Source organism: Mustelus asterias, chromosome 1, assembly GCF_964213995.1.
Source record: "Mustelus asterias chromosome 1, sMusAst1.hap1.1, whole genome shotgun sequence".
NCBI lineage: Eukaryota > Metazoa > Chordata > Chondrichthyes > Carcharhiniformes > Triakidae > Mustelus > Mustelus asterias.
This window is the reverse complement of record NC_135801.1, coordinates 15,629,580-15,642,301: the sequence shown is the minus strand read 5'-3', so window position 1 is coordinate 15,642,301 and position 12,722 is coordinate 15,629,580. Positions and strand designations below refer to the sequence as shown.

General features: G+C 46.5%; 1 protein-coding gene across 1 annotated transcript in view; it reads right to left on the bottom strand.

Annotated features, from left to right (window-relative positions):
• Nucleotides 1–766: 766 nt before the first annotated feature.
• Nucleotides 767–12,722, bottom strand: part of sh2d4a (SH2 domain containing 4A) — a 56,073-nt gene continuing 44,117 nt past the window's right edge. Inside the window, exons 7-9 of the mRNA XM_078209847.1 lie at nucleotides 12,175–12,305; nucleotides 10,968–11,188; nucleotides 767–1,408 (exon numbers count right to left, since the gene is read on the bottom strand). Of these exons, the coding sequence (XP_078065973.1) occupies nucleotides 1,316–1,408; nucleotides 10,968–11,188; nucleotides 12,175–12,305 (445 nt within the window). The 3' untranslated portion in view covers nucleotides 767–1,315. The remainder of the gene's footprint in view (nucleotides 1,409–10,967; nucleotides 11,189–12,174; nucleotides 12,306–12,722) is intronic.

Genomic DNA, 12,722 nt, shown 5'->3' with positions numbered 1-12,722 from the left:
ACCAGCCTTACGACCCGAGGGACCACCATGGATGCAGTGTTGAAGGGAAGAAAAGTGAGCAGTGGCTGGAGTAGTGCACTGCTGCTTCTGTCCTTCATGTGCTTACGCTGTGCTCTGCACTCTGTCCAGCTTTCTGCTATCCCCGAGCTTCCCCAGCGTGTTCAGACCCCTATTCTCTCCAGGCCCCTGCTAAGGGTGAAGAGACTCAGTGGCGCGAAGCAGACACACCCATCTCACTGATTTCTGAAGGCAAGTTAGGGGAAGATGGTGGCATTCTGGTATTGTCACTGGACTACTAATCCAGAGACCCAGTGAAAAGCTCTGGGGACCTGGGTTTGAATCCCACCAGGGCAGATGGTGACATTTGAATTCTATAAAAATCTAGAATTAAAGTTTCATAATCATCATTAAACCAGTCGATTGTCGGAAAAACCTATCTGCTTCACTAATGTCTGTTAGGGAAGGAAATGTGTCATCCTTACCTGGTCTGGCCTACATGTGACTCCAGATCCACAGCAAGTGTGGTTGACTCTTAAATGCCCTTGGGGATGTGCAATAAATGCTGGCCCAGCCAGCGATGCTCACATCTCGTGAACGAATAATAAAAAACAATCTGGGTTCTTAAAAGTATTTTTAAAACACACTTATATGCAGTAATTTCATGAGTATTATATAGCACAGGCATTATAATTTGGTTGAGTGGTGGGAGGGTGAAATCTGTGGTTACTAATCCATTCAAAACAGATCGAGAACTACTGATCTAGAATACAGACATGACTCTTTTGATTCATTTTATTTTAAAATCAAGTAAATATCACAGTTCATCTTCAAATTGGCATTTTTTCCATTGTATATGATTGAGGCTTACATCACTAATATTACATTGTCAGAGACTGGGCTATAACACAACCAAATCAGCTTTACAATATATCCAGCCAATATCAGTGAAATAAGTGGATTTTACAGTTTGTATTCTTTGCTCAAACTCTACTTGGAAAGGGTTCCTAACTTACAACATACAAAAATGTGTACAATAAACCTTTGTGAATGAAAGCCCTACCCCTTCAAAAATAAAGTAGTAACAGCTATAACCCTGAATGCAAATTCATTTGTTCTTAAATAAGTAGATCAGGTATAAGTTGAAGAACATTGTCCACTTCGAATATGATCAACATCCTTCTTAGTGAGGAACCTTCTCAAAGGAAGGTGGAATTTCATTGCTGGGTATCAGTTACCTTACTCGACTGTCCACGAAAGTGAACCTTTGGAAGGAAGACTACAATAGATGTGGCAGCAGTTCCTGATTGAGAGAGATTCAGTCAAAGAGATGGGTATAGTCTGGAGGATCCTTGCACTGACCACATGGTCCAAGTAAAAGTTCAGCACCCGCTAATGTGATTGGTTCCTCCTGCCGAGAGCAAGGCTGAAGTTTAGGAAAGAGCAGTTGTATATATTGCCTACACAAGGACAATATTTAGTAAATTAAAATATACTATACACACTTAATAAATGTAGAATTATTTCTTCACATTGTTGATCAGATGGATTAATCTTCTACCCAAACGTTGATGGTATGTGGTTCCACCACCACCACCGCCCCCCCCCTTCTAAACCTCATCACACTCCAACAAAGGCATCTAACCCCAGCCAGTGGTAAAGCAATATCGTGAGCTTATGCCACAAAAGCAGCATGCTGCCATTACGATAGCCCGAGGTTTCTCACGATTAAGTGGTGGGAGGCTGGAATAACAGGAGATTGAATCAGTAGGGGCAGGTCTATAGGCTGGATTAACCAACAAAATGTTGGTTAGGGCACAACTGGAGCACTGTGTGCAGTTCTGGTTACCTCACAATAGGAAGGTTGTGATTGCACTGGAGGGGGTACAGAGGAGATTCTCCGAGATGTTGCCTGGGATGGAGCATTTGAGCTATAAAAGGAGAGGCTGGATAGGCTTAGATTGTTTTCTCCAGAGCAGAGAAGGGGGACATGATTGAGGTGTATAAGATTATGAGGGGTATGGACAGGGTGAATAGGAAAACAGCTGTTCCTCTTGGTTGAGGTGTCAATCAAAAGGAGGCAGTTTTAGGGTAACGGGCAAAAGATTCAGAGGGAATTAGAGAAAGCCTTTTTTTCCCCCACTCAGAGGGTGGTGGGAATCTGGAATGCACTGCCTGGGAAGGTAGTGGAGGCCAGAAACCGTACAACCTTTTAAAAGATATATATTTGGATGAGCACTCGAAACATCACAACATTGAAGGATATGGGACAAGTGCTGGAAAATGGGATTAGTGCAACTTTAGTGGTAGTTGTCAGTGCAGATTCGATGGGCCAAAGGGCCTTTTCTATGCTGTTTGGCTCCTATATATTCCCTTGTCAGCATGTTCGAAGGCAAGGGGGCATGCAAATTCCAGTAGACTACCCACCTGCCTCCACTGCAATTTTACCAACAGCAGGGGTGGCGCATCGGTAGGCCAATTTAGATTCTTAAGTGAGCCCCTATGCCCTCTGGAGGGTACCACCCCTCCTCCCCGACCATGGCCTCATGTCCAAGCCCCCCCCACTGCAATTGCCAGGTCCTGCCAACTTCTGCTCAGGGAGACCCCAAGTCACCAGTTGAACTGGATCCAGTGCAGCTCGCCTCCTTGAGCCCCACTTGCAGTACCGGCATTCACCACCACTCCCAGTGGCGCAGCCACTACTGGAATGCTAGAGGCCTCAAACTGGTCAGTGGCTCTATGGCAGGACTTCCTGATCCAGAAGGGCGGGTGTCTCACCCCCAGCCTATCAATGGCTAATAAATGGCTGCAGGGTATCCTATTTAACCCTCGGCGGGCACCTGACTTTTTACCCGGTGGGGGGGGGTGGAATTTGGTACCCTGTATAATTCAGACTAATGATGGTGTGAACAATTGGGTGGCATGGTGGCACAGTGGTTGGCACTGCAGCCTCTCATGCCAGGGACCCAGCTCAATTCCAGCCTCAGGTCACTGTCTGTGTGGAGTTTGCACGTTCTCCCAGTGTCTGCGTGGGTTTCCTCCTGGTGCTCTGGTTTCCTCCCACAGTCCAAAGATGTGCAAGTTAGGTTGATTGGCCATGCTAAATAAACCTTAGTGTCAGGGGGACTAGCAGGGTAAATATGAGGGGCTATGGGAATAGGGTCTGGGTGGGATTGTGGTCGGTGCAGACTCGATGGGCTGAATGGCCTCCTTCTGCACGGCAGGGATTCTATAATTTACACAATGGGTTTGATGAGCGGCTCTGCAGTTTTAGGAGCTTAAAGGTTTGTCACTTGACTTTTGGGGATGGCTCTGTGGTTTCGGAATACAATCTCAGAACAGTAATGGAAATTTGCTTTGTTAAATAAATCTGGAACAAAATGCGAGTGGCCCTGAAAACATAAAGTGTCATAAAAGCAACCCATCTGGTTCACTAATAAGACTATGAGACATAGGAGCAGAATTAGTCCACTTGGCCCATCAAGTCTGCTCTGCCATTCAATCATGGCTGATATTTTTCTCATCCCCATTCTCCTGCCTTTTCCCCATAACCCCTGATCCCCTTATTAATCAAGAACCTATCTATCTCTGTCTTAAAGACAGTGACCTGGCCTTCATACCATCTGTGGCAAAGAGTTCCACAGATTCACCACTCTCTGGCTGAAGAAATTCCTCCTCATCTCTGTTTTAAAGGATCATCCCTTTAGCCTGAGGTTGTGCCCTCTGGTTCTAGTATGGCCACAATGGAAAGAACACTGCTGCCCTTACTTGACCTGACTTAAACGTGACTCCAGTTCAATATTGTGATTGACACTTAACTGTCCTGTGTAATGGCTTAGCAAGTCACTGGAATTGTATCAAACTGATAAGCTTGCAAGGCATTGGCTCACCATGACCACCCCCTGAAGAGGGCATCTAAGGATGGGGAATAAATGCTCGCCTTGCCTGTGACGGTCACACCCTATGAAGGATTTAAATAACATGTTACTGTATTTGTGAGACTTGTTTCTGTACAGATGGTGATGGACACAAGCCCCTGGATTAACCAACAGAACTTTGAGTTGGCCACAGTTGGAGTGCGCAGTCCTGGTCACCTCACTAATAGGAAGGATGTGATTGCACTGGAGGAGATTCGCCAGGATGTTGCCTGGGATGGAGCAAATGAGCTATAAAAAGGAGAGACTGGATAGGCTTGGATTGTTTTCTCTAGAGCAGAGAAGGCTGAGGGGGGACATGATTGAGGTGTATAAGATTATGAGGAGTATGGGCAGGGTGAATAGGAAGCAGCTGTTCCCCTTGGTTGAGGGGCCAATTACAAGGGGGCATTAGTTTTAGGATAAAAGGCAGAAGATTCATTCACTTTTTGTGTACCCAAACAAAATGGCTTCCATCACCAGGAAGGATCTGGAAAAAAAAAATCTGGCAGTTGATACGAGGTATGAAAAAAAATGGGAAAATAGGAGAGGGGCTAAACACTTGGGGCTTTGAGATGGTTGGGAAAGCAACTGGAACCAGATGACAGAGGATAGCAAGGGTTAAACACAGATGTTGAAAGGAAAACCCCAAGCTTGGGGTGGTAATGGAAGAAAATGTCAGCTGATTGCGGCCATTTAAAAGACTGGAGGTGCTGGTGTAAGAAAGTGTGACTGCAACAGGAGCTGGAAGGACCAGTGGGGAAGGTTGTAGGTAACAACCAACCAATGCATCTCGAAAATATCAAAAACAGAAAATGCTGGATAAACTCAGCAGGTCTGGCAGCATGTGTGGAGAGAGAAACAGAGTTAACGTTTCCCATCTAAATGATCCTGATACAGAACCAGAATCCCAACCCTGCTTCCCAAAATCCACCAACCGGAATGTCCGGGCCTAAAAAAATGTTTAAAAATCTAAAGTAATTTGATTTTATTTCTAGACGTCCTCTGCCAAGAACAGGCTTTGCACTGGGCCGGGGGGGGGGGGCGGGGGGGGGGGGGGGGGGGTGAGGGGAAGAGAGATAATAACCGAGGTTGGTGGTAAGATTACACTCCCTGGGGTAAGTGTTAAATATTACATTTTCTCCTGCAACTCACCAAATTGTAAAGCGATCCCCAGGAATGAGCTTGAAGCAGTATCTCAGTTACCAGCTGGGATTTCACTTTGCTTTACTTTTCATGCTGACTGTTAGATTAGTGAGACTCGCTAATCCATGCCAGATGGCTGTTACCGACCTTCACAGAGACCCGTTAATCTTTCAGAATACCATTAAAATCTCAACCCAAATATTGACAGATCATTTCCAGTTTCATATTTAACCGTGGCAGGCCCAGGTTGCAAAGTAAAGTGCGTCCGCAAAGGCAGCTAGGATCAAAACTCAAAAACCCACAAGTAAGGATCATTTTAGTCACACTCCTGACCAGTTAAGAAACCTTTGTGGTGAGGAATTTCCCCAGTTATTCCGTGGGCAAAGTCTGGTTCTAGCTGTTTGAAGGCTTACACCGTTTCACTGACTTTAGAGCTTTTCAATAAAGCTACTTTGTTGGAGGGAGAGTAAAGGGCAAGGTTTGGGGGTAGATGTACTTACCTGAAAAATTAGGGAAAAACTTGCGCATTCTGTATAGCAAAACCACAGGAATTTTTTTATTAATTTGTGGAACATGCGCGTCGCTGGCTGGGCCAGCACTTGTTACTCATCCTTCGTAGTTGCCCTTGGAGAAGGTGGTGGTGAGCTGCCTTCTTGAATCGCTGCAGTCCATGTGCTGTGGGTTGACCCACAATGCCATTAGGGAGGGAATTCCAGGATTTTGAACCAGCGACTGCGAAGGAACAGCAATATTTTTCTGAGTCAGGATGGTGAGTGGCTTGGAGGGGAACTTGCAGGTGGTGGTGTTCCCATGTATTTGCTGCCCTTGTCACGGGTTTGGAAGGTGCTGTCTAAGGATCTTTCTTGAATTTCTGCAGTGCATCTTGTAGCGAGCAGCAGCAGCAGTGTGTACTGAGCATCAGTGATGGAGGGAGCGGATGTTTATGAACGCGAGGCAGAATTTTCCGGCCTTGCTCACCCCAAAACCAGTAAATCTCACCCGAGGTCAACAGGCCTTTCCATGGTCCATCCCTCGCCCGCTCCGATTCCCTTGGCAGACAGGACAGTAAAATTCTGGCCGTGGTGCCAGTCAAGTGGACGGCTTTGTCCTGTAAGATGTCAAGCTTCTTGAGTGTTATTGGAGCTGCACCCATCCAGGCAAGTGGGGAGTATTCCATCACACTCCTGACTTGTGCCTTGTAGATGGTGGATAGTTTTGGAGAGTCAGGAGGTGAGTTACTCCCCACAGTATTCCTAGCCTCTGACTTGCTCTTGTAGCCACTGTGTTTATGTGGCGAGTCCAGTTGAGTTTCTGGTCAATGGTAACCCCAATGACAATGGGGGATTCAGTGATGGTTACACCATTGAATGTCAAGGGACATAAGAACATAAGAACATAAGAAATAGGAGCAGGAGTAGGCCATCTAGCCCCTCGAGCCTGCCCCGCCATTCAATAAGATCATGGCTGATCTGACGTGGATCAGTACCACTTACCCGCCTGATCCCTATAACCCCTAATTCCCTTACCGATCAGGAATCCATCCATCCGCGCTTTAAACATATTCAGCGAGGTAGCCTCCACCACCTCAGTGGGCAGAGAATTCCAGAGATTCACCACCCTCTGGGAGAAGAAGTTCCTCCTCAACTCTGTCTTAAACCGACCCCCCTTTATTTTGAGGCTGTGTCCTCTAGTTTTAACTTCCTTACTAAGTGGAAAGAATCTCTCCGCCTCCACCCTATCCAGCCCCCGCATTATCTTATAAGTCTCCATAAGATCCCCCCTCATCCTTCTAAACTCCAACGAGTACAAACCCAATCTCCTCAGCCTCTCCTCATAATCCAAACCCCTCATCTCCGGTATCAACCTGGTGAACCTTCTCTGCACTCTCTCCAATGCCAATATATCCTTCCTCATATAAGGGGACCAATACTGCACACAGTATTCCAGCTGCGGCCTCACCAATGCCCTGTACAGGTGCATCAAGACATCCCTGCTTTTATATTCTATCCCCCTCGCGATATAGGCCAACATCCCATTTGCCTTCTTGATCACCTGTTGTACCTGCAGACTGGGCTTTTGCGTCTCATGCACAAGGACCCCCAGGTCCCTTTGCACGGTAGCATGTTTTAATTTGTTTCCATTGAGATAGTAATCCCATTTGTTATTATTTCCTCCAAAGTGTATAACCTCGCATTTATCAACGTTATACTCCATTTGCCATATCCTCGCCCACTCACTCAGCCTGTCCAAATCTCTCTGCAGATCTTCTCCGTCCTCCACACGATTCACTTTTCCATTTATCTTTGTGTCGTCTGCAAACTTCGTTACCCTACACTCCGTCCCCTCCTCCAGATCATCTATATAAATGGTAAATAGTTGCGGCCCGAGTACCGATCCCTGCGGCACGCCACTAGTTACCTTCCTCCAACCGGAAAAACACCCATTTATTCCGACTCTTTGCTTCCTGTCGGATAGCCAGTCCCCAATCCACTTTAACACACTACCCCCAACTCCGTGTGCCCTAATCTTCTTCAGCAGCCTTTTATGGGGCACCTTATCAAACGCCTTTTGGAAATCCAAAAACACCGCATCCACCGGTTCTCCTCCATCAACCGCCCTAGTCACATCTTCATAAAAATCCAACATGTTCGTCAAGCACGACTTTCCCCTCATGAATCCATGCTGCGTCTGATTGATCGAACCATTTCTATCCAGATGCCCTGCTATCTCCTCTTTAATAATGGATTCCAGCATTTTCCCTACTACAGACGTTAAGCTGACCGGCCTATAGTTACCCGCCTTTTGTCTCCTTCCTTTTTTAAACAGCGGCGTAACATTAGCCGTTTTCCAATCAACCGGCACTACCCCAGAATGCAACGAGTTTTGATAAATAATCACTAACGCATCCACTATTACCTCTGACATTTCTTTCAATACCCTGGGATGCATTCCATCCGGACCCGGGGACTTGTCCACCTTCAGTCCCATTAGTCTACCCAGCACTGCCTCTCTGGTAACATTAATTGTATTAAGTATTTCTCCTGCTGCCAACCCTCTATCGGTAATATTTGGCAAACTATTTGTGTCCTCCACCGTGAAGACCGACACAAAAAACTTATTTAAAGACTCAGCCATATCCTCATTTCCCACTATTAACTCCCCCCTCTCGTCCTCCAAGGGTCCAACATTCACTCTAGCCACTCTATTCCTTTTTATATATTTATAAAAACTTTTACTATCATTTTTTATATTAATTGCTAGCCTAGCTTCATAGTCTATCCTTCCTTTCTTTATCGCTTTCTTAGTCTCTCTTTGTTGTTTCTTAAATTTTTCCAATCACTTGTTTCTCCACTATTTTTGGCCACTCTGTACGCAGCTGTTTTTATTTTAATACTCTCCTTTATTTCCTTTGTTATCCACGGCTGGTTCTCCCTTTTCTTACAATCCTTGTTTTTTGCTGGAATATATTTTTGCTGAGAACTGAAAAGGATCTCCTTAAAAATCCTCCACTGTTCCTCAGCTATCCTACCTGCCAGCCTGCTCTCCCAGTCTACCTTAGCCAATTCATCCCTCATCCTATCATATTTCCCTCTGTTCAAACAGAGGACACTGGTTTGGGACCAAACTTTCTCCTCTTCCATCTGAATCAGAAATTCGACCATATTGTGGTCACTAGACCCAAGAGGGTCCTTCACAATAAGATCCTTAATTCTACCTACCTCGTTACACAATACCAGATCCAAAATAGCTCGTTCCCTCGTCGGTTCCGTAACATGCTGTTCAAGGAAACTATCCCGACAGCATTCTAAGAACTCTTCCTCCATTCCACCCTTACCGACTTGAGTCTGCCAGTCAATGTGCATGTTGAAGTCCCCCATGATTATTGCCGTTCCGTTTTTACACGCATCCCTTATCGGCTTGTTTATAGCCCTCCCTACCTCAATATTATTTGGGGGCCTATATACCACACCTACTAGTGTCTTTCTCCCTCTACTATTCCTCATCTCTACCCATAATGATTCCACGTTTTGTTCCTCAGAGCCTATGTCATCCCTCAGTACTACCCTGATATTATCTCTTATTAATAGCGCGACCCCACCACCTTTTCCTTCCTGTCTATTCTTCCTAAACGCCTGATACCCCTGGATATTCATCTCCCAGTCCTGGTCACCTTTCAGCCACGTTTCTGTAATGGCCACTAGGGACGATGGTTAGAGTGTCTCTTATTGGTGATGGTCATTGCCCGGCATTTGTGTGGTGCGAATGTCACTTGCCAGTTGTCAGCCCAAGCCTGGATGTAGTTGCATTTGAACATGGACTGCTTCAGTATCTGAGGAATCACAAATAGTGCTAAACATCCCCACTTCTGACCTTATGACAGAGAGCAGGTCATTGATGAAGCAGCTGAAGATTGTCGGGCCCAGGACACTATGCTGAAGAACTCCTGCAGAGATGTCCTGGGGCTGAGATGACTGACCCTCCACAACCACAACCATCTTCCTATGTACCAGGTATGACTCCAACCAGCGGAGAGTTTGCCCGCGATACCCATTGATTCCTATTTGCTGGGGCTCCTTGATGCCACACTCGGTCGAATCCGGCCGTGATATCAAAGGCTGTCACTCTCACCTCACCTCTGGAATTCAGCTCTTTTGCCATGTTTGAATCAAGGCTGTAATAGTTGAGACTTCAACAGAGTGTAGGCCTTGCGTCACCGATAACAACGGATTCAACTACAAATTTGGTTTCATCTCCCCTTCCCACCCCAAAAACTAAATTCTTCCCCTTTGTCAGGTTGTGGCTCTCTGTTTAAAATCAGGAACCTCTGACACGGATCTGCAGAGTTGCTACTAGATTTCTCAATCAGTGAGTCACTCAGTACTGAGCAACTCGTCATGTGTATTGAAACAAAGGCTAAATCACAAAAAAAGGGAAGGGGAATTGAAAACTAGAGGGCATAGGTTTGTGAGGGGGGAAAGATTTAAAAGGGACCTGAGGGGCAACTTCTTCACGCAGAGGGTGGTGCGTATATGGAATGAGCTGTTAGAGAAAGTGGTTGAGGGAGGCACAATAGCAGCATTTCATAAAATCCTACAGTGCAGAAGGAGGCCATTTGGCCCATCGAGTCTGCACCAACCACAATACCAACGAGGCCCTATCCCCATAACTCCACATATTTACCCTGCTAATCCCCCTGACACTAAGGGGTAATTTAGTATGGCCATTCCACCTAACCTGCACATCTTTGGACTGTGGGAGGAAACCAGAGCACCCGGAGGAAACCCACGCAGATACAGGAAGAATGTGCAGACTCCGCACAGTGACCCGAGGCTGGAATTGAACAAGGGTTCCTGGGGCGCTGTGAGGCAGCAGTGCTAACCATTTAAAAAGCATCTGGGTAAGTACATGGATGGGAAAGGATTAGAAGTATATGGGCCAAATGTGGGCAATTGGGACTAACTGGGGGGGGGCACCATGGACTGGTTGGGCCGAAGGGCCTGTTTCCATGCTGTATTGCTCTATGACTCTATGCCGTCTCACACAAACAATTTAGGTTGGGGGAAGCAAAGCAGCCAATGCACCCAGTGAATGTCAAGACACTTCTCACTTGAGTTAAAGCAGGCTACTGAACCAGAGAGGCCATTGCGGTGGAATCCAAAACATCCTAGCTTCATCTGACACTCGCGTGCATGCACTGCCAGTGAGGTCCACTGGAAAGCAGTCAGAAGCAGAATCCCCTGTCCAGCTTCCCTTCTCCCTTTCTTTTGCCACGTGGGCTGACCTGCCTCCCCCAGACCCGTTACCAAAGAGCAGGTTATATTCACCGCCCAGAGCCAGAGGAGGAACTGACTGGCTATGCAAGAATCTCTTGAGTCATGGAGAACAGAAGGGCAGCCCCTTGCCATTTACCTTGTGATACTCCACCAGGTCTGCTAGCGTTGCGTGCTGTAACTGGTCTACACCAAAGAAGGTGTACGAGTCCTTCGAGGAGTCGATCAGAAAGTGTTTAAACCCGTCACTGCTTCGGTAAGACAAGCAATAACCAATTACCCGCTCACTGATACGGATTAGAAATGCCCCAGCCCCTTTCTTGCTCAGAAGCTCCTCTGTCTCTTGCCTGGATATAACACCTAAAAAATAAATGCCAGCAGTAAGTGAAAATAAAGCAGAAATATCTCACCGATAAGCTCACTGATTCACACTGTACAAAGTGAAGTGAGCTGCTGGCCAGAGGCGGGCAGCTCTGAGGGTTAAGAGCTGGCAGCTCTGAGGGAAACTGCCACTAGGAAGGGTGGCCACTGCCGGTACTACACTTGGGACGAGAGTGAAGACCACCAACAGATGGAGGCAAATCTGGACAGGATGGGGTCCCCCTACCTGCTCCCTTCCTGATGCCAAGTCCCCCGATCAGGAACAGAACACCAGGAGTCTAGTGTCAAACCTGCAGCTCATAGAATCCCTACAGTGCAGAGGGAGGCCATTCAGCCCGTCGAGCCTGCACGGACAACAATCCCACCCAGGCCCTATCCCTGTAACCCCACGTATTTACCCTGCTAATCCCCCTGACACCAAGGGGAAATTTAGCATGGCCAATCAATCTAACCTGTACATCTTTGGACTGCAGGAGGAAACAGGAGCACCCATGCAGACACGACAAGAATATGCAAACTCCACACAGTGACCCGAGGCCAGGGAAGGGGAGAGAAACACAAGAATAGAATCCCCACAGTGCAGAAGGAGGCCATTCAGCCCATCGAGTCTGCACCAACTCTCTGAAAGAGCACTCTACCAAGGCCCACTCCCCTGCCTTATCCCTGTAACCCCACGCATTTACCATGGCTACCCATCTAACCTGCACACGCCTGGACACTAAGGGGCAATTCAGTATGGCCAATCCACTTAACCTGCACATCTCTGAACTGTGGGAGGAAATTGGAGCACCTGGAGACACGGGGAGAACCTGCAAACTCAACACGGACAGACAGTCACCCAAGGCTGGAATTGAACCTGGGCACCTGGCACTGAGGGGCAGCAGTGCTAACCCCTGTGCCACCATGAAACAAAAAACAGCAAATTAGTGAATTTTAAAAATAGTGACAAGGATTCAGTGGCTTACCATGAAACCAGGGTGCTATGACATCAGCGTCTTTTTCATATCCTGCTCGGAGTGGGATTTGCTGCTCCCTGAACCATCTGATGATTCTTTCATGGCTGTTATCACTCGATTTCTGGGACCGAGCATCTTTTCTAGATCAGTAATAGAGAAATGCACACCACCATTAATTAGCTAACAAGCAAGGCCTTGTCTCCTCTCTCTCATTGTGACTACACTTCAAAAATAGCTCATTGAGTCTAAAGCACTTTGGAATATCTCGAGGTACTGAAAGGTGCAATATAAATGCATGTCTTTCTTTCTTCCATTGTTTGATTTGAATGATTGATGCATCTTCTAGTGATGTTTTGACCCTGTATTTTCCGATTTCCAAGATTGCATAGAAAGTACAACACAAACAGGCCATTCAGCCCATCTAGAAACTTAGCTAATGTTCTGGGAACCTGGGTTCATGGAAGATGGTGGAATTTGAATTCAGTAAAAAAAAAATCTGGAATTATGAATCTACTAATGACCATGAAACTATTGTCGATTGGTAAAAAAATCCATCT